This window comes from Ictidomys tridecemlineatus, chromosome 10 (assembly GCF_052094955.1).
Source record: "Ictidomys tridecemlineatus isolate mIctTri1 chromosome 10, mIctTri1.hap1, whole genome shotgun sequence".
Classification (NCBI taxonomy): Eukaryota; Metazoa; Chordata; class Mammalia; order Rodentia; family Sciuridae; genus Ictidomys; species Ictidomys tridecemlineatus.
This window is the reverse complement of record NC_135486.1, coordinates 107,177,092-107,194,457: the sequence shown is the minus strand read 5'-3', so window position 1 is coordinate 107,194,457 and position 17,366 is coordinate 107,177,092. Positions and strand designations below refer to the sequence as shown.

At 54.1% G+C, this 17,366-nt stretch overlaps 1 protein-coding gene across 4 annotated transcripts; it reads left to right on the top strand.

Annotated features, from left to right (window-relative positions):
• Positions 1–567: 567 nt before the first annotated feature.
• On the top strand, positions 568–11,541 carry Ap5z1 (adaptor related protein complex 5 subunit zeta 1). Of its 4 annotated transcripts, none has more exons than XM_005340049.5 (17): positions 568–722; positions 2,962–3,096; positions 3,323–3,509; positions 4,416–4,560; positions 4,795–4,904; positions 5,420–5,588; positions 6,116–6,256; positions 6,611–6,648; positions 6,722–6,884; positions 7,307–7,488; positions 7,783–7,925; positions 8,243–8,383; positions 8,911–9,022; positions 9,697–9,794; positions 10,337–10,469; positions 10,550–10,764; positions 10,971–11,541. In XM_005340049.5, the coding sequence occupies exons 1-17, from the start codon at positions 682–684 to the stop codon at positions 11,239–11,241; spliced, it is 2,424 nt and encodes an 807-aa protein (XP_005340106.2). In that variant the 5' UTR covers positions 568–681; the 3' UTR covers positions 11,242–11,541. The 4 variants fall into 4 exon arrangements, with proteins under 4 accessions (XP_005340106.2, XP_077879795.1, XP_077879797.1 ...); XM_078023669.1 differs by having other exon boundaries at positions 4,701–4,904; positions 5,424–5,588; XM_078023670.1 differs by lacking the exon at positions 568–722 and adding an exon at positions 737–2,056 and having other exon boundaries at positions 4,701–4,904; positions 5,424–5,588.
• Positions 11,542–17,366: the final 5,825 nt, after the last annotated feature.

Here is a 17,366-nt window from a genome sequence, read left to right as displayed (position 1 = left end):
CCCTTGCCACACCCTTAGGGCCCACCGGATGCAGGCCTTTCCGGTGGGATCCCGGCTCAGTTCAGGCGGCGAGGTGCTTATCACGCTGGACAGCAGCTGTGGGGTGTCTCCAGCGCCCCCAAGCAGCTTACAGGTGGGAATGCTGCCGCGGGGCCCAGCATAACCTTGAATGGCATTTTTAAAGTTCTACCTACAGCCCGAGAGCAGTTCTAAATAAACGAGAGCTTTAAAACAAAAACTGCTCTAAGAGCCGCAACAAGTTGCAGTTGATGGGCCACTTCCGGGCCGCGCCACCCTGAGGCCTGCACGCCACCCAGCCGTTCAAAAAACAGAAAGTGGAAGGGGGCACTGTGACATGGCGCCACCCGAGGCTGGGCGACCAGGTGCCAGAGCGAGCAGTTCCGGGGTCAACGAGAGATCCGGGGGCACAGCGTCCAAGGAACCCGAAGCCGACCAGGACCCACAGCGCAGACGCCTCCGGCCCCGCCCCCAGACGCTCTGCCGAGGGCCCGCCCTCCTCCCACGTGACGAGGCTTGGAAGCTGGCGGGGCGCCCCAGGAGGCCGGCCTCCGTACGTGACGTGGTACGTGACGTGGTACGTGACGTGGCACGTGATGGGCCCCGGAAGTCCCTGAAGTCCTGCGGCACTGGCGCGGGTTTGGGCGTCCTCGCAGCGGCGGGATGTTCACAGCGGCCGCGGAGAGCCTGATCCACCAGGCCAGGTGCGGGGCGCGCCAGGCCCAGGTGCTGGCGATCTGCGGGAGCGCGGGCGGACCGGCTCCGGAGATTGGGGCCGGGCCGGGGCAGCTTCCTGGGCTGCGGGCTGCGGGCCGCGGAGGCGACCGCTGAGCCGAGCTACCGGAGGGCGACGGGAAGCCTCACACTCACGACAGGCGGGGAATGAGAGGCTTCGAGTTCAGACGCGGGGATGAACCCGCAGCTCTTCACCGCCCCTCGGGCGGGGAAGCCGCGCGAGTGTTGTGCGGAGGAAATGCGGCCAGATTGAGGAACTGTTCGCCACCCTGCGCTCAGTCTGATTCTGGGCTCTGACTAGACCTAGCCCCTCTTTACCAACCAACGAGCCCACGACCTGGTGCTACTCTTTTTAAAACAAAGAAAAATGCAAGCTGGCCGTTGTGGCGCACGCCAGCTCCTCGGGAGGCTGAGGCAGGAGGATCACAAATTCGAGGCCAGCTTCAGCAATTTAGCGAGACCCTGTATCAAACAAATTAAAAAGGGATGGGGATGTGGCTCGGTGATTAAAAACAATCCAGCTTCAGTCCCCAGTACCATAAAAAGTAAAAGAAGAAAATGCAGCCAGATCTTCATTTAAAAAGCTAATTTGGATTCAAAGTTGGACAAATTGGTGAGAAATTCTAGGAACGTTGAGGTCCATGGAATTATAGGGAGCAAGGTCAAGCAGGCAGGTTAAGGTTGGAAGTCTGAACAGGACAAAACTCTGGTCAGAGTAACCATTGAAAATGTCTTGGGGAAAGTGCTACATCGTCACCCCCATGAGTCCAGTGTGGCTCACCTTGCCTTCAGTAGTGGATGCATGTGTAGATCATTTGAGTTTAGATAATGAATGAAACAAACCCGCATCCCTCCCCACACCTGCTCACAGACACAAGGAGAAACAAACCCACTCATCTTCATTCCCAACTCATTCTGTCCAGGGCCATGGACCAGTAGAATGAAAGGCAAAGAACAGCTTTCTGTTCAAGTTCATGTTCTCTCTCCTCTGTGAGGGGGACATCTCCGGGAGGAGGTGGCAACAGAAGCTCAGAGTGGGAAGTTTCAGGCAGAGGGTCCACATAAAGGGGCAAAACAAGGAGAAAGGAGGTAGGGACCAGGATTTGGAAGTGACTGGGCAGGTTGGCCTTAGAAGAAGAAGCCTGAGGGGCTGGGGTTGTAGCTCAGGAGTAGAGCACTTCCTAGGCCTTGTGGGGCTCTGAGTACCATCCCCAGCACCACAAAGAAAGAAACCTGAAATTTGGAGACTAGTAGCGCCACCATTCTGGAAAAGAGTCTCCCATTAAAATTGCAAGACAAACTGGTAAGCTCCTTTCTCAGTCTCCTTTAGTGTTTATGGCTCAACATGAGCCCAGTTAGACAGAAACCTGGGCTTGTCCTCTTGTCTTTCCATGTCCCTTCGTCCAGCCTGTACCTGTTCTAACTTAGGTTCCACAATATGACTGAATGACTTAAGTGGGAAACAAGACAGGGACAAGGGGTAGTAGTGGATGTATCCAGTGAGTTTCAGAAAAAAGCCAGAGCCACCCAAGACCTTGGCCCCAGACCATCACTGAACCTCTGCCACCCCAGGGTAGCAGCTCAAATATGTGACAAGTTCAGGATGGGTTCAGTGTGTGAGCTTGGACTGGTCAGGAGGTCATCAGTGGGGTCTTCAGCCATGGGGTCACAAGGAGAGGGTCAGGGTGAAGGGGCTTTTCTCAGGTCTCAGTGGTGCCGTCTGTAGTACCTCCTTCACCTTTTGCCTTTTAGTTTGGAATAGAAAACTAAAAAGAGAGACCGGAATCTCACCTGTTGCAAGTGCTGACATATTTTCAAATTAATCCAATTAATATCAGACTACCTTATAATCAGGCTTGTCTTATAAGCTTTACATGGCCTTGTTTTCAGAAGTGAGAGGCTCACTGAAGCATCCTTTGAAAAGCTTTCCTTGAACTAAACTTGCCCTTGAATTTGAATGCAGCTCCTAAAGTCAATCAGTTTTAGTTTTGTTTCTGGAAGCACAGAACTGCTACATGTGGCGTCTCCACTCGAGGGATCTCCACTCAAGGGAGATCCGTGAAGGGTCGGTTCGTCGCCCCTGCAGCTTCCTGCTCTTTCTGCACTGCATGGGATTGTCCCCCAGGCTGGGAGGGCTGCTGCCGTTGCTCAGGCAGCACCGCGGGGTCCTCAGGCACAAGGCAAGCTGCTGATGCCCTTCCTCCTCAGGGAGATCCAGGATGAGGAGCTGCAGGGCTTCTGTTCCCGGGTCATCAAGCTGCTGCGGGAGGACCTGGGCCCAGCGGCTGTGGACGCCCTGCAGAGGCTCTTCCTCATTGTCTCCGCCACAAAGTATCCCCGGAGGTGAGTGTGAGGCAGCTGCTTCTGCCCCTTGAGGCAGCCTGGTATGTCCTGCAGGGTGGTGGTGTGCTCGCTGTCTGAGCCTCTGTGTCCCTGAAAACCAACACCAGAGGGCCTCATGGGAAAATATCCAGTCCACCTGCCAGATGGACCCAGGCCAGCTTCGTTGGGGGTGCCGGGTGCCCTTGCAGAGGGTGTGATGTGTTGCCCACTGGGTCTCAACCTCCAGGCTGGACAAGACATGCGTGGACCTGCTGCAGGCCACCCTCTGCTTGCCTACGTGCCCCGAGCAGCTCCAGGTCCTCTGTGCTGCCATTCTGAGAGAGATGTCACCCTCTGACAGCCTGACCCTATCCTGTGATCGTGCCCCAAACACCCGGCAGATGAGTCTGGTGGCATCTGTGCTCCTAGCCCAGGTAACGAGCTTGTTGCCACTCAGGGTGAATGTCCTGCCTCTGGTGGTCCTGGGCCCTGGGGGGAGCACAGCAAGCTGCCTGTGACCCTGCTTGTGCCCAATAGACTGGGTGGGCTACTTGGTTCGGTTCACATTGCCTTCAGCAGCTTTTACCGCTGGTGAACACCCCCCCCCCAAACCTCCTGGCGCTCAGATACATCCAGAAAGGGCAGGTTCCTGCCTGTGTCCTCTCTTCCTTGGGAAGGAGCCACGCAGGACTCCTTTGAAGGCTAGATCAGGCCACGGAGTCGGGGCTGCTTAGGCGACATTACTACACACGTGTACGGGTAGCATTAGTGACCAGGGGAGCAGTGGCATTCTGCTTTCCAGGTGTCTCCAGATCAGAGGCCTTGCTGTCGTGAAGGGACTACCCAGAGGAGTTTCACCGAGAGGTGACTGACGTGCCTGACAGAGCAGGCCAGACCTGTGCTTCCAGGAGCATGGCTGTCCAGGAGCCATCCTGAAGTGCCACCCACTGTACCTGCCTCCTCCGTAACCTGGGTGGCCTTGCCATTTGGAGGTCAGGAAGCCCCTGGGGTGCACATGCCCACAGGAAGCCTTGTAAGCCACTCATGGTAGTGACCAGCAGCTCAGGCCCAGATTCCTTGTCCCTGAGCATCCAACCTGGTGCCCGCTCCTTGCCACCTGGCTCTGAGGAGACTGGGTCCCTGAACCTCTGTTCACATGGCAGCCCCAGAGGCCCTGCCCCAAACCATACAGGGATGTGTTTTTCTAAGAGTCACATCAGGGAGGGGCTCACAAGGACGGAGTTTCCTCAGAGAGCCTCCTGTAGACCTCTGATGTGGGGGTCTCACTCCAGCATGAGGGCTGAGGCAGCACCTCAGCACCTGCCCTGTTTGCTTTGAAGGGTGACCGAAGACAGGAGGTCAGAAGCGTGGGCCAGCGCATCTTTACAGTCCTTGAGAGCCGGCAGCCCGAGGGGCCCAGCCTGAGGCACCTCCTCCCTGTCCTGTCAAAGGTGGTGGGCCTTGCCCCAGGGACCCTCCAGGAAGGTACACAGGCCCATTCCTGAGGCACCTACTCGGGTCTTCCCTCCTGGCCCATCTGTCCAGCATTCCCATGGGGGGGTGTGGGAAGAGGTGGGGTGGGTTCCCTGGGGAACACGACAGGCTCCCTGGATCACACCCTGTAGGGCCCTGTTTCCTGAGCCACTTCCACCAGCATCACGAGGGACTTGGGCGTCCGCAGTGTTTAACTGTTTTCCTCAATGGGACCCCTCACCACAGACCAGACCGACCTCCTCAGCAAGCGGCTTGTGGATTGGCTCCGCCATGCCAGTGTCCAGCAAGGGCTCCCACACTCAGGGGGCTTCTTCTCCACACCCAGGGCCCGGCAGGTGAGCCCAAGCTGCTTAGAGATCTCAGAACTGAAATCACAGAATCTGCCCCCTCTGGGGAGTTCTGTGTCCCCACAGTCAGCTGACCATGAGGTTCCCATCAACATCTCTCCTTCCATTGACTCTGGGAGAATCCCTCATTGCTGTCTCCACTGGGGACCCTGGGTCAGGAGGCCACAGTCCTTTAGCCTGTGTGGCTCTGGAGGTTTGTGTGGGACTGACACCCAGAGGATGCAGGACACTGTCTGCCCTGGGGTCGTGTGGTGTGTCTGCATGTCATGAGGTGGCTGCTGCTTGGACCCGGAAAAGTAGGCAACCTCCGATGTAGGGTCGGGATGGGTCAGGATGGGTGGGCTTCGGGGCTGACATCCCTGGGCCGTGCTTGAGTTCACGTCCACCTGCAGTGTCCTCTCCGCCCTCCCGGGTAGCTTGTGAACCTGTCGGCTGTTCCCCAGCCTCAGCCTCTGCACCCAGCTGGCCCAGAGAACCCCCAGCCCCTGTCCTTCCTCCCCCAGCCAGGCCCCATCACTGAGGTTGATGGAGCAGTGGCCTCGGACTTCTTCACGGTGCTCTCCACGGGCCAGCACTTCACAGAGGACCAGTGGCTGAACGTTCAGGCCTTCTCCATGCTGCGGGCATGGCTACTGCACAAAAGCCCCGAGGGCCCGAGTACCCTGGACACAGGTGAGCCAGGGGGAGACAAAGATCAGACGAGGGTAGGAGGTAGGTGCACAGATCCTCAGATGCGGGTGGGAGGTGGGGGGCACAGGTGTGTGGCAGTCCAGGAGGCCAGCAGCAAGGCCTGCTGAGCTGGGAACAACAGAAAACGAGGCCCAGACCATCAGCCTCCCCCAGGGCCTCAGTCAGCACTAGGGACCCTTCTTAGATGTGCCAGTGACTCTCGTGATGGCCCAGAGAAGCCTGAGAGGGCTCATGTATGGCCAACAGCCATGCAGTTGTTGAGACAGCCTCACTGAATTCCTTCTCTTCAGTAAACCCCTGGTTCATAGACGGTGAAACAGCTGGCATCCAGACAGGTGCCTACAGCCAGTGTGGGGTGAAAGCTGCCAGGTGCAGTGCACAGGCTCTGGGGCCACGTGGCTACTTGGGCCGGCCAGTAGGTGTCCTCCTCCTACCCATCCATGCAGGGGCAGCTGAGTATGACTGACCGTGGGCCACACTGTCCTGCTGAGCTGCCCCTCTTCCTACAGATGACAAGTCAGAGCTGGAGGGCTCCACCCTGTCTGTGCTCTCCGCTGCCTCCACAGCCACCCGCCTGCTGCCCCCACGGGAGCGGCTGAGGGAGGCGGCCTTTGAATACTGCCAGCGTCTCATTGAGCAGAGTAATAGACGTAAGTCCTCAGGCCATTGCCTGGACCATGCCCAGGACTGCCCCCGAGCCCAGCTCCCCTCCTGCCAGGTGTGGTTGAGGGCAGCAGGTCTTCACTGAGCTGCTCAAAGGAGGCTGCTCGGCCTCAGGGGCCTCCTTGTTTCTGAGGATGAGCTTGCAGTGACCAAACCTGTAGGCCTGCGACCCTGCCAGGCCCGTCCCATCCCATCCTGCACCCTGTGGGCCCTGGTCGCCACCTCATGCCCTCTCCCAGCCAGCCATTCCCTGTCCTCACCTGGAGCTTGCAGAACACAGGCACCTTCTCACGGGGCTATTTAAGGCGGGGCCAGAGGTGAGCTGACTTCCTTCCTACCAGGAGCCCTGCGAAAGGGAGACGCGGACCTGCAGAAAGCCGTAAGTGGCCGGCTGGGGTGGCTGGGGCAGTGGCAGTGCTCAGCACCCTGACATGGCCTGGGTGTCCCTGCAGTGCCTTGTGGAAGCCATACTGATCCTGGACGTGCTGTGCCGCCAGGACCCCTCCTTCCTGTACCGCACCCTCTCCTGCCTGAAGGCTCTCCACACGCGACTGGGCACAGACCCAGGCAGCGAACGGGCAGTGCTGCCCCTTGCCCAGTTCTTCCTGAATCACGGTAAGCCCCAAGCTGGGGAGGAGAGTCCGCATGAAAGGACAGCCCTTCTGTCCTCAGTTATAGAGCATTACTTTCTCCAGGGGCTGTTGGCCCCGATGGTGGTTCCCTTTATTTTTTAAATAGTGAAACAAAACATTCTCAGCTTCGTGTCAGGCTCAGAACTGTCTTTACCACATCGCGGCTATGGAACCCAGAAGCTGGGATTCAGCACCTTCCCGAGGCGCTCTGGGGTTCCTGGATTTTCCTGTCTGGGACGTCTCTGGAGTCTGTGTGCTCGAGGCTTATGCTGGCCTCAAGATTCAGCCAAGATGTCAAGGGGCCCCGAGGGGCAGCAGAGATGCCTCGCCACACGGCGCTGAAGAGGCGCCTGCAGCGGCGCCTGCAGCAGGCCTTCCTGCCCAGACGGGTCTGTTGCCTTCCAGGGGAGGCGGCAGCCGTGGGCTCAGAGGCCATCTACCAGCACCTGCTCTCCAGGCTCCCTTCTGAGCACTTCCACAACCCCATGCTGGCCTTTGAGGTCATCCGGTTCTGCAGGGACAACCTTCCCCTGTTCGACCTTCACCTCCTCGGCATCCTCAAGTCAAGCTTCCCCAACCTGTTCAAGGCATGTGCGGTAGTCCTAGGGGGACACGGGCCAGGGTCCAGGGCCTGTCCCCAGCATGCAGTCCTGGGCCCCAAGATGTGGGGTACAGGGCGAGGTGTAGAGGCCCGGTGGCTTCTCACATCCATTTAGAGAGTTATCTTAAGAAAAAAAACCTAACAGGTGGTTAAAAAGTTGATTTAATTGTTGCACCAAAACTGGCAGCAAAAACAAGAAAATGTGAAAGGAGGGGCAGAGGCGGGTCCCGCCTGGGGAGAGCAAAGCCGCTGCCTCCAGCTGAGCTTCTTGTTCCCACAGTTCCTGGCATGGAACAGCCCTCCCCTCACCTCCGAGTTTGTAGGGCTCCTCCCGGCTCTGGTGGACGCCGGCACAGCCGTGGAGATGCTGCACACGCTGTTGGACCTGCCCTGCCTGACCGCCGCCCTGTACCTGCAGCTCAGGTGGACCCTGCTCCCCCCCCGCCCCCTCGGCCCCATTACCACTCCAGCTCTCGCCCCCCCCCCCCCCGGAAAGCTGCCCCCACGCTATGCTGTGCTGTGCTGTGCTGAGCACCCACTCAGGGCAGCCCCTGAGCCTCCTGCCTGTCTTCATGTTCACGGGGAGGACCTCCCACAAGTCCCAAGGGTCCTTCCCTGTTACCCCAAGAAACTGATGTTACTGTGACATCTCTCTGATCATTGGTGACCCGGGCGCCAGGGACCAAATCTGGTGCCAGAAGCCGTATTAGCCAGGCCTCGTATTCTCTGCTTTCACACAGATCATCATCATCCCCATCTGAAAGGCCCCTGTGGGACGCCTCTCTCAGGACTCCCGGCTGCCTGGAGGCCTTCCGCGACCCGCAGTGCCAGGGTCTCTTCCAGCACCTGCTGCGCACCAAAGCCAGTGGCTCCGCAGAGAGGTGGGGCTCAGTGACCGGACAACTGTCATCAGGGTGGTGCTCCCTGTGGGGCCCTGTGTGTTCCCTGTCTCGTGGGACTGTGTTCCTCCCAGACCTGGGAGACAGCTGTGGCCACCAGCCCTGCAGAGGACTAGCTCACGTCGCCGGGTGGCCTCTAAGCACAGCCAGTCTTGGACATGCTCCTTCAGATTCCAGAACCCTGAGCTGGTGCTGTGAACACACCCTTTACAGACGGTGACACTGGGGCCTGGCATGCTCCGGGAGGGGGCAACCCGAGCAGACCCTGCGGCTCCGCCGGCCAGGCCCATTTTCCTGGGTGTGCTGACACCTCAGGGCTTCCCTGAGCCCTGTCGGTGGGTGTCGTCCTGAAGAGCAAGCAGACAGTGATGGGGACAGGGCCTGACATGAACAGTGGCAGGTGGCCCCCTGTGACCGACCACTGTGTCTGTCCTGTCCTTTCCTGGTGCCTGTGGAATTCCACAGGTGGGGGGCATTGGAGACACTGAGCGGCCCCACTGTGTCCCCAGGCTGACGCTGCTCCACCAGCTGCTGCAGCCCATGGCCAGCTGTGCCCGGGTGGCCCAGTGTGCCGAGGCAGTGCCCGCCCTGCTCCAGGCATTCTTCTCTGCTGTGATCCAGGTGAGCCCACTGTCCAGTTCCCCATTCTCGTGGGCCTCAAGCGGGGGCACTGGCCCAGTGTAAGGACTGTGGCACTGCCCGTGACCTCTGCAGACGGTTATCCTGCTGCACTCTTTGGCTGCTCTAAGGGTCAGAAATGGAGAGGATGCACTCCACAGCCCTAGCCAGGTCCTGTTCCCTGTCCCCAGGGCAGGGTTAAGTGGCTTGGAGGGGCTGGTGGCCCCAGCTAGAGCCAGCCGTGTGTCCCGGAGCTCCAGGCTTCCTACATGCTGGTGGCTCCCACTGGCTGCACCCAGGGAGCTCAACCCAGGTGGGGCCCCTGGAGACAGGCTGGTCACGACGGGGCTAGATGCGGGCTGGGCAGCCTGGGCTCCGCTGCAGCTGAGCAAGACTGCACCCTGCCTCACAGGCTGGCTCCTGCAGGGGGAGCCACAGGTCAGGAGTGGGGTCCTGCCAGGGCACCTGGGGCCAGGGATTTTTTTCCCCCTCCCAGTCAGCCCTCCCCCAGCTCCCCTCGCACCCCTCACTCTGTCTGCATGGTCCTGAGTGCTGGGGGAGGCCACTCAGAAGGAAGGACAAGGGCCTCCCTTCCAGCTCCTGGGTCTTCCCCTCTCGCTGTTGGGATGTCCAGAAAGTGGTGTCCAGTGTGTCCATGTTTTGCTCTTGACCCACAGTTTGCTGACAGGGCCCTGACCACCCAGCTGGCACTGCTGCTCCTGGAGAGAAGCGACTCACTTTACCAGGTCCCCCAGTATGAGGCCCGCGTGCACAGGTGGGCCTCACCCCATGGTGGGAGCAGGTCCCACACTGAGCAACCCCATCTCAGACCCTCCCTCCACTTCCACTGCCGCAGCTCTGCCCCCAGGCTCATCTCCCCTCCCCTCCTGGCTGTCCCCAGCAGCCTCAATCCTGCCATGCCCACAGCAGCCCCACGTGCACCCCCAGCCTTGCCCCAGCCCAGCCCCCAATCCAGAATGCTCTCTTGTCCTTCCCTCCCCTAAGCCTGTTTCCAGGGCCGGCTTAAGTCCTCCTTCCCAATCCTCTTGCCCTTTGGGTCATTTTTTTTCCTAAAGGCCTGACAGGCCTCCCTCAAGTCCAGGACTGAGGACAACACAGGCCTGGTCACCTCTCCAGTGAGGCGAAAGGCCCTGTAGGGGTGGGGAGGATCCTCATCTTCTGATTTTTGGGTGAGGAGTTACCTGCACCTGGCCACCCGTGGCTCTAGGGTCACCTCCTGGCTCTTAGACTGAATGAATGGGCAGGCCTGAGAGTTGCAGAGCTGCATGGAGCCTGAACATCTTGCTCTCCGAGCAGGGTGCTGAGCTCTCAGTTCCTGGCCCTGTGTCAGCGGAATCCCTCCCTGGTAGTGGAGCTGGCCAGAGAGCTCCTGGAGTTCGTGGGAAGCATGAGCAACATCCACAGCAGAGCAGGCGTGTTCACCAGCGTGGTAAGCTGGCCTGGCCTCTCCCGCCCTCTGCTGACAGAGGAGAGTCTGCAGTAGGGGCTAAGCCTCCGTCCTGGGCTTAGGTGTGGGCCATCGGCGAGTATCTGTCAGTGACCTGCGACAGGCGGTGCACCGTGGAGCAGATCAACAAATTCTTCGAAGCCTTGGAGGCCTTACTGTTTGAGGTCACCCAATCCCGCCCCTCAGCAGACCAGCCCAGGCATCCACCACAGGTTGTCACTGTGCTCATGACCACACTGACCAAACTGGCCTCCCGGAGCCAGGACCTGATCCCCAGGTACTGGGTTAGGGAGTGGAAAGATGGAAACCCTGCTTTCCATGGGGAAGAGACACTTCTGATGTCTGTCCTGGTGTTGCACAGGGTCCTGGCTCGGGGTGGGCACTGCCAGGCTACAGCCAGGCCACCATGTGCATCAGGGGTCTGGATCCCTCCATGAAGAAAGGTACACTGCAGCTGACAGGCTTGGACCTCCTTGTCCCCAGGGTCTCTCTGTTCCTGTCAAAGATGAGGACCTTGGCCCAGGGCCCAGCTTCCAGCTCCACACACAGTGAGGAGGATACAGAAGCCATCCGCATCCGGGCCACTGAGCTGCTGAACCTGCTGAAGATGCCCAGCGTGGCCCAGTTCGTGTTCACACCTAGTGCAGAAGTGTGCCACCCTCGCTATCACCGTGACACCAATACATCACTGCCCCTGGCCCTGCACATGGTCAGCCGGCTGGTGGAGAAGGAGTCCAGCCTCCTGCCAGGGTGAGGGGACATTGACCATATGGATGTCAGCTGCAGATTTAGAGCCTGAGGTTCGCCGGCCTGGTATTAGGGCCAAGCCACTGGCTTTGGTGATAAGAGGAATCAGGGAGGAGCAGGAGACCTCCTGGGACAGGAAGGTGGCCAGGTGGCTCAGCCTCAGGGGTGTGTCTGACCCTTGCCTCTGTAGTTGGTGGCCTCACGCTTTCTCTGGGCCGGCTAGAAGCTGCAGACCCTGCCCCATTGTTCCTGTTTCTGGACAGTTTGGCAGCGTGAGAAATACAGTACGAATAAACCTTTAAAAGCTTGTGTGAGTAGCTGCAGGTTCTTTTCCCTCTTCCCTCCTGCACCCCTACAGGAGGACAGCGTCCAGGGAGTGCAGTAGTTGCCCTGAGCTGCTGCCCAGTCCCAGGACATGGCTTGGCCAGACAGGCAGGGCCTGCCCTGCCCACTGCACCAGCCCTGCCCACTGCACAGCACCCTGACAAAAAATAATCCATCACCCACAGGAAGCAGTGTGTCCCCGGTTATTAACGGGACATGGACAGGTTCCCTGTTTATTTCCCTCAGTAACTTGAAGGCACAAGTATGAGGTCTTGACATAGCAGGGGACAGCTGGAGTGCTGTCACCTTTGCAGGCTCCCACCACCTGCCACGGGCAGCCGTTCTCAAAATGCTGGGCCCAGGACTGAGTGTGTAAGCCACAGAACCACCTTCTCCGCCCCCGCCCAGGAGCCCGTGGTGGCCCCAGGCTCTGCCCGACGCTGGAAAGCATCGGCCACGAGGTGGCGCTGCCTCCCACGGGCCTCTTGGCCAGCCCAGGCGGCCTTCAGGCCCCACCCTCGACGCCAGACTCCCGGTGGTGCGGAGGTCTAGGCGGGGAGGTTCTGCGCCCACGGGTGCCCCTCGGCCCTAACCTAAAGGGTCCTGCAAAGCTACAGCCCCGGCCCACGACCTCCTGACCCAGCTCATCCCACCCTCCCCGCCAGCTGGGGTCACGGCCAGGTTAAGAGGAACTCCGGGACGGGTGTGTCTCAGAAGCCCTCACCGTGCCTACCTGTGCCGATTAGCCCCGGTGAGGACAGCCACCCTGAAAGCCGGGGACGGAGGAAACTGCGCCTGCACGGTTTGGAGTATTGCGTTTGTCGTGTTCACGTGTAGAATGCAGATGGCATGTTACCTTGCATGGCGCACACAGCTTCAGCCATGCGTTTGGGATGTGCCCTGGGATGACTGGAGAGGGCGTGCACTCCTCCGGCCAGCGCCAGCCGGGCTGGTCCTCTGGCTGAGAGAGAAGAGGCAGCCCAGCCACTTTCCCATCCCTAAGGAAGTCCCGTGGTGCCTTTGCCCCCTCTCCTGCCCTCACCTGGTGGCTCTGGACTCCCTGGCTGATCCAGGGACCCACGGGCTGGCACGTTTTCATATCTTCTTTTAGCACCAATATCATAGACCTTCCTGTGAATGCTTGATCACAAACACATATGGCTAGAAGTGTTCAAAGTGTTTACTTTTTTAAATCTTGCCCCTCATCCTAGACGTTGAGATTTGCCCTGGTGGGCAAAAGCAGTGACAGGTCAGCCAACCTGCACTCACAATAGTGTTCTTCATCCCTCCACGTGCTCATGTTCTGCGAGAAGTGTGATTTCACTTAAGATGTCCTTGATGGAGCAGTAGCAAATTTTAACTTAATTCAATACTTCCCTAGGACACAAGCTCTTCTAATACCCGTGGTGACTACATGGGGCACGCACTCCAAGCCCTGGGCCTCTTAGACACAGACTGCCCTCAAGCCACGCGGTGTGGGGGCCTGTGCAGGGCTCTCTTGTGAGTTGAGCCTCTTTTATTTTTTTTAAGCCAACACTGTTATTTGAAAGAAGGACAAGCTATGCAGATGTGGGTATTTGGCAGACATTGCTAGGAAATGAATAAAACACTGGGTCACTTGAAGGAAAACAACAGAGAGTCTTTGTTGCCAGTGATAAAATCAGAGTTCTCAAATCCAAGTTGGAATTTCGGAAAATGTGCACCTGGGCTGTTATACTTCCCAAACTAAAGAGGAGGTTGGTCTTGATTTTCATGAATGGGATTTTAAAAACACTGCATGAAATGTCCCTTTTTCTCTCTCTTTCTAAATTAAACTTCTTTTCTCCATCTTTTTACCTCTCTATGCTTAACCCCAGATATATTATTCAGACCTTTTTTCAGTTCACTAATCCTCTCTTTTGTGACTAAATCTCCTGTTTAATTCTTCATTAATGTTTTAAATGTCACTGACTAGATTGTAGGGAAATTTGTATAACTCTAAATATATACTAGAAACCACTGATAAATTCTATGGTATTTGAATTATATGCCAATAAAACTTAAAAATGTTCAATAACAAAAAGATCGCTTAAAATTGTTTTAAAAAATGTTCAATAACTATAGTTTGCATTGCTTAAAGAAAGTTCTAGTTGTTGTACTTACCACTGAGCTTTATCCCTGACCTTTAATACCATCATCTCTGACCTAGATTGCACAGCATTTTTATTTTCGTTGATTACCATATAATTTAATAAGCACAGATTCATTTACCACCTAGCACCAGAACTGGGACCCAGGTGACATCCTACATCTACCCAGGTTCTCCTGGCCATCCATTCTCCTGTTCTGCCATCCCAATCCTGAGCCATTAGTTTCATCGACTTCCTTGAAATATAGGATCCCCCACACACATAAATAGTATCCTTCAAAATATATTGTTTCCCTTTAATTTTAGCATTACAAAACAATATCACACTGCAATCAGTCTTTTAGGGATTTTTTTATCTTTTATTGATTTTTATTTTTTTAATACATGACAGCAGTGGAATGCATATAGAGCACAATTTTTCATATCTCTATATATAGAGTATGTTCATGCCAATTCATGCCTTTATACATCTACTTTGGGTTTTTTGCATCACAATTTTAATACACATATATACCACAATTTTCATATCTCTGTATATAAAGTATGTTGACACCCAATCCGTATCTTCATACATGTACTTGGATAGTGATGTCTATCACATTCCACCTTCCTTGCTAATCCCCTGCCCCCTCCCTTCCCCTCCCACCCCTCTGTCCTATCTAGAGTTTGTCTATTCCTCCCATGCTGCCCCTCCCTACCCCACTATGAGTCCTTATATCCTCCTTATATCAGAGAAAACATTCAGCATTTGTATTTTGGGATTGGCTAACTTCACTTAGCATTATCTTCTCCAACTCCATCCATTTACCTGAAAATGCCATGATTTTATTCTCTTTTATTGCTGAGTAAAATTCCATTGGGTATATATGCCACTTTTTAAAAATCCATTCATCCACTGAAGGGCACCTAGGTTGGTTCCACAGTTTAGCTATTGTGAATTGTGCTGCTATAAACATTGATGTGGCTATATCCCTGTAGTACGCTGTTTTTAAGTCCTTTGGGTATAGTCCAAGGAGAGGAATAGCTGGGTCAAATGGTGGTTCCATTCCCAGATTTCTAAGGAATCTCCATACTGCTTTCCATATTGGCTCACCAATTGGCAGTCCCACCAGCAATGTATGAGTGTACTTTTTCCCCCACATCCTCGACAACACTTATTGTTGTTTGTCTTATAGGGATTATTTTCCATTCACATGTTACATTGGTAAGAGTGAGGGGCGTGGCTCTGCTACAGTGCTTGCCTGCTTTGTGTGGGGCACTGGGTTTGATCCCCAGCACTGAAAAAAAAAAAAAAAGTCTGCCTCCCAGCAGGTAGCTGAATTCACTCCACCAATTAGAATTGATGACACTCTGCTCCAAGATACCAACGTCTCACCTGGGTCACTGTGATAACCTCCTATCAGAGTTTCCTGCTTCTGTTCTCAGTACAAATGACAATACAGTTGGTCAGTCAATGCAGCTAAAAATAATTCTATTAAGTCTCATAGCTTCTTTGCTCCCAAGTCTCATAATAAATTCTCGCCTCACCCAGACTAAAATCCAAAGTCCTTGGGCCCCCAAACACTGTCAGCCAATTGTCTACAACTCCCCTTGATGGCTTCAGCCTCACTGGCCTTCCGGTCCTGTTAAGTCACAAATGCGCCCAGTCTAAATCCTTTGTGTGTGTTGCTCCTCCTGGGAGTGGTCTGCCACCCAGACATCCACTGGCTTGTTCCTCATCTCCTGCTCTTTGCACTGATGACACCTTATCAATGAATTAATAGACACACTGCAAATTAACTACCGCCCCCCTCCCCATCCTCCTTCTCCATCCACACGCTGCCCATCTCATCTAGCTGCACTGTTTTCCTCTGAAGCATGGATTACCGTGCACTCTGTCTTAACCTATTATTATGGGTTAGCTATGAAATAACGCAAGAATTTTCACAGGCGAAATTATTAGTGTAACTAACCTAATCGGTGAATGGATCCACTTATATGAGTTAACACGGTGGTAACTCATATAACTGTAGGCAAGTAGGGGGCTGGAGGAGGTGGGCCACTGGGGGTGTGCCTTTGGGGTTTCTGTTTTGTCCCTGGGGAGAATAATGCTGCCCCTCGCTTTCTCTCTCTGCTTCCTGGTTGCCGTGTTCTGAGCTGCTTTCCTATCATGCCCCTCTGCCATAATGTTTTGTTCTGCTTCATCTGGAGCCCAGAACTGTGGAGTAAGCCCACCATGGACTGAACCTCTGAAAGTGAGTCAAAATCAACTTTTCCTCCTCTGTGTTGTTCTTGTCAGGTCTTTTTGGTCACAGTGATGAAAAATCTGACAAAAACATCTATGAATTTGTTTATTGTCAGCCTAGGGAAAAAATGGTATTTAATTTCCAAGATGTCAAGGAAGGATGGTCCTTGTCTCTTTTGCTCATTCATATATCCTAACTGATTTTCTACCTATTTGATTTACCAATTACTGAGATTTATGCTTAGGCCTCCCTTTATGATAGAGGATTCATCCATGTTTCCCTCTGATTTTTGCTTTATGTATTCTGAAAAAAATGTTACTAGGTGCATCCAAGTTTAGAGTTGTTTCATCTTCCTGGAGAACTGAATGTTAATTACTTTATCCATCTGCTATATCTCTGTCCATCGTTTTAGCTTTAATTTTTATACATTCTTTTGTTTTATGTTTATTATAAATATTACATAGATTATGTTTATCTAGTTTGATGATCTTTTGACTTTTAACCAGTCTCAGTCCATTTGCATTTGTTGTGATTACTAATAATTTTGGATAAATTTCTACTATCTTATTTAAAAGTAAGTACCTTATTTTGTTTTTCCCCCCTCCCTTTCCACCTTTGGATTTTTGTTCTTCATAGTCCATGTTTCTCCTCTGTTTGTTTGAAAGTTAAATATTCTTTCTATTCTCTCAGTGGCCACCCTTGAAATTTCAATATATATTCTTAACCAAGTCTAAAGTTAACCAGTAACATTAGTATCTCCAAAATAATGAAAGAACATACATGCAGCTGGTATCCTGAATTTTCCCACTGACTTTTTATTTAAACACCTCCCGAATCAGATGCTACTCTTGTTGCTTTATATAGTGCTTTTATAATTATCTGCCCTGTTTATTTGCCTATCATATATTTTGCCATCTTAGACCTTCCAGCAGACGTGATTTTCATCAAGTACAATTTCTTTGGTGTCTATCAGTACTAATTTCTCTCAATGTTTATCTGAAAATATCTTAAATGTGCCCTTATTTTTGGAAGATTCCTTAGGAGGGTTTATAACTCTATATTAAATAGCTTTTCCTCATCCCTGGAGAGAGACCACTGTTTGCTGTTTCTCTGTTGTCTGGGGAGAGGCTAGCACTCTGCTGAGGCATTTTTCTGGAGATCTACCCTAACCTCTGGCAGTTGTGAAGATCCTCTGTCTTTGGGGCTCCATAGTTTCATTTTAATGTACTTAAGTGTAGTTATCTTTTGCTTTACTCTCCAGGATTCATTGATCCTTGTGATTCTAAGGATTTTAGTCTTTTATCAATTCTGGAAAATTGTCAGCCCTTAGTGCTTTAAAAATTGCTTCTCCCTTATGTGCTCTCTCTCCTTCCAGAACTCTAATTGCATCCCAGCTGGATGGGTGCGTGGTCTGTTTACTCATTCTGGGTCTCAACCTTCATGTTCACATTTTAG

Coding starts and splice junctions, on each gene's coding strand:
- Ap5z1 (XM_078023669.1), top strand. CDS start 682: ATGTTCACAGCGGCCGCGGAGAGCCTGATCCACCAGGCCAG. Junction 4,561..4,700: donor CCCAGGGACCCTCCAGGAAG/GTACACAGGCCC, acceptor CACACCCTGTAG/GGCCCTGTTTCCTGAGCCAC. Junction 10,765..10,970: donor AGCCAGGACCTGATCCCCAG/GTACTGGGTTAG, acceptor CCTTGTCCCCAG/GGTCTCTCTGTTCCTGTCAA.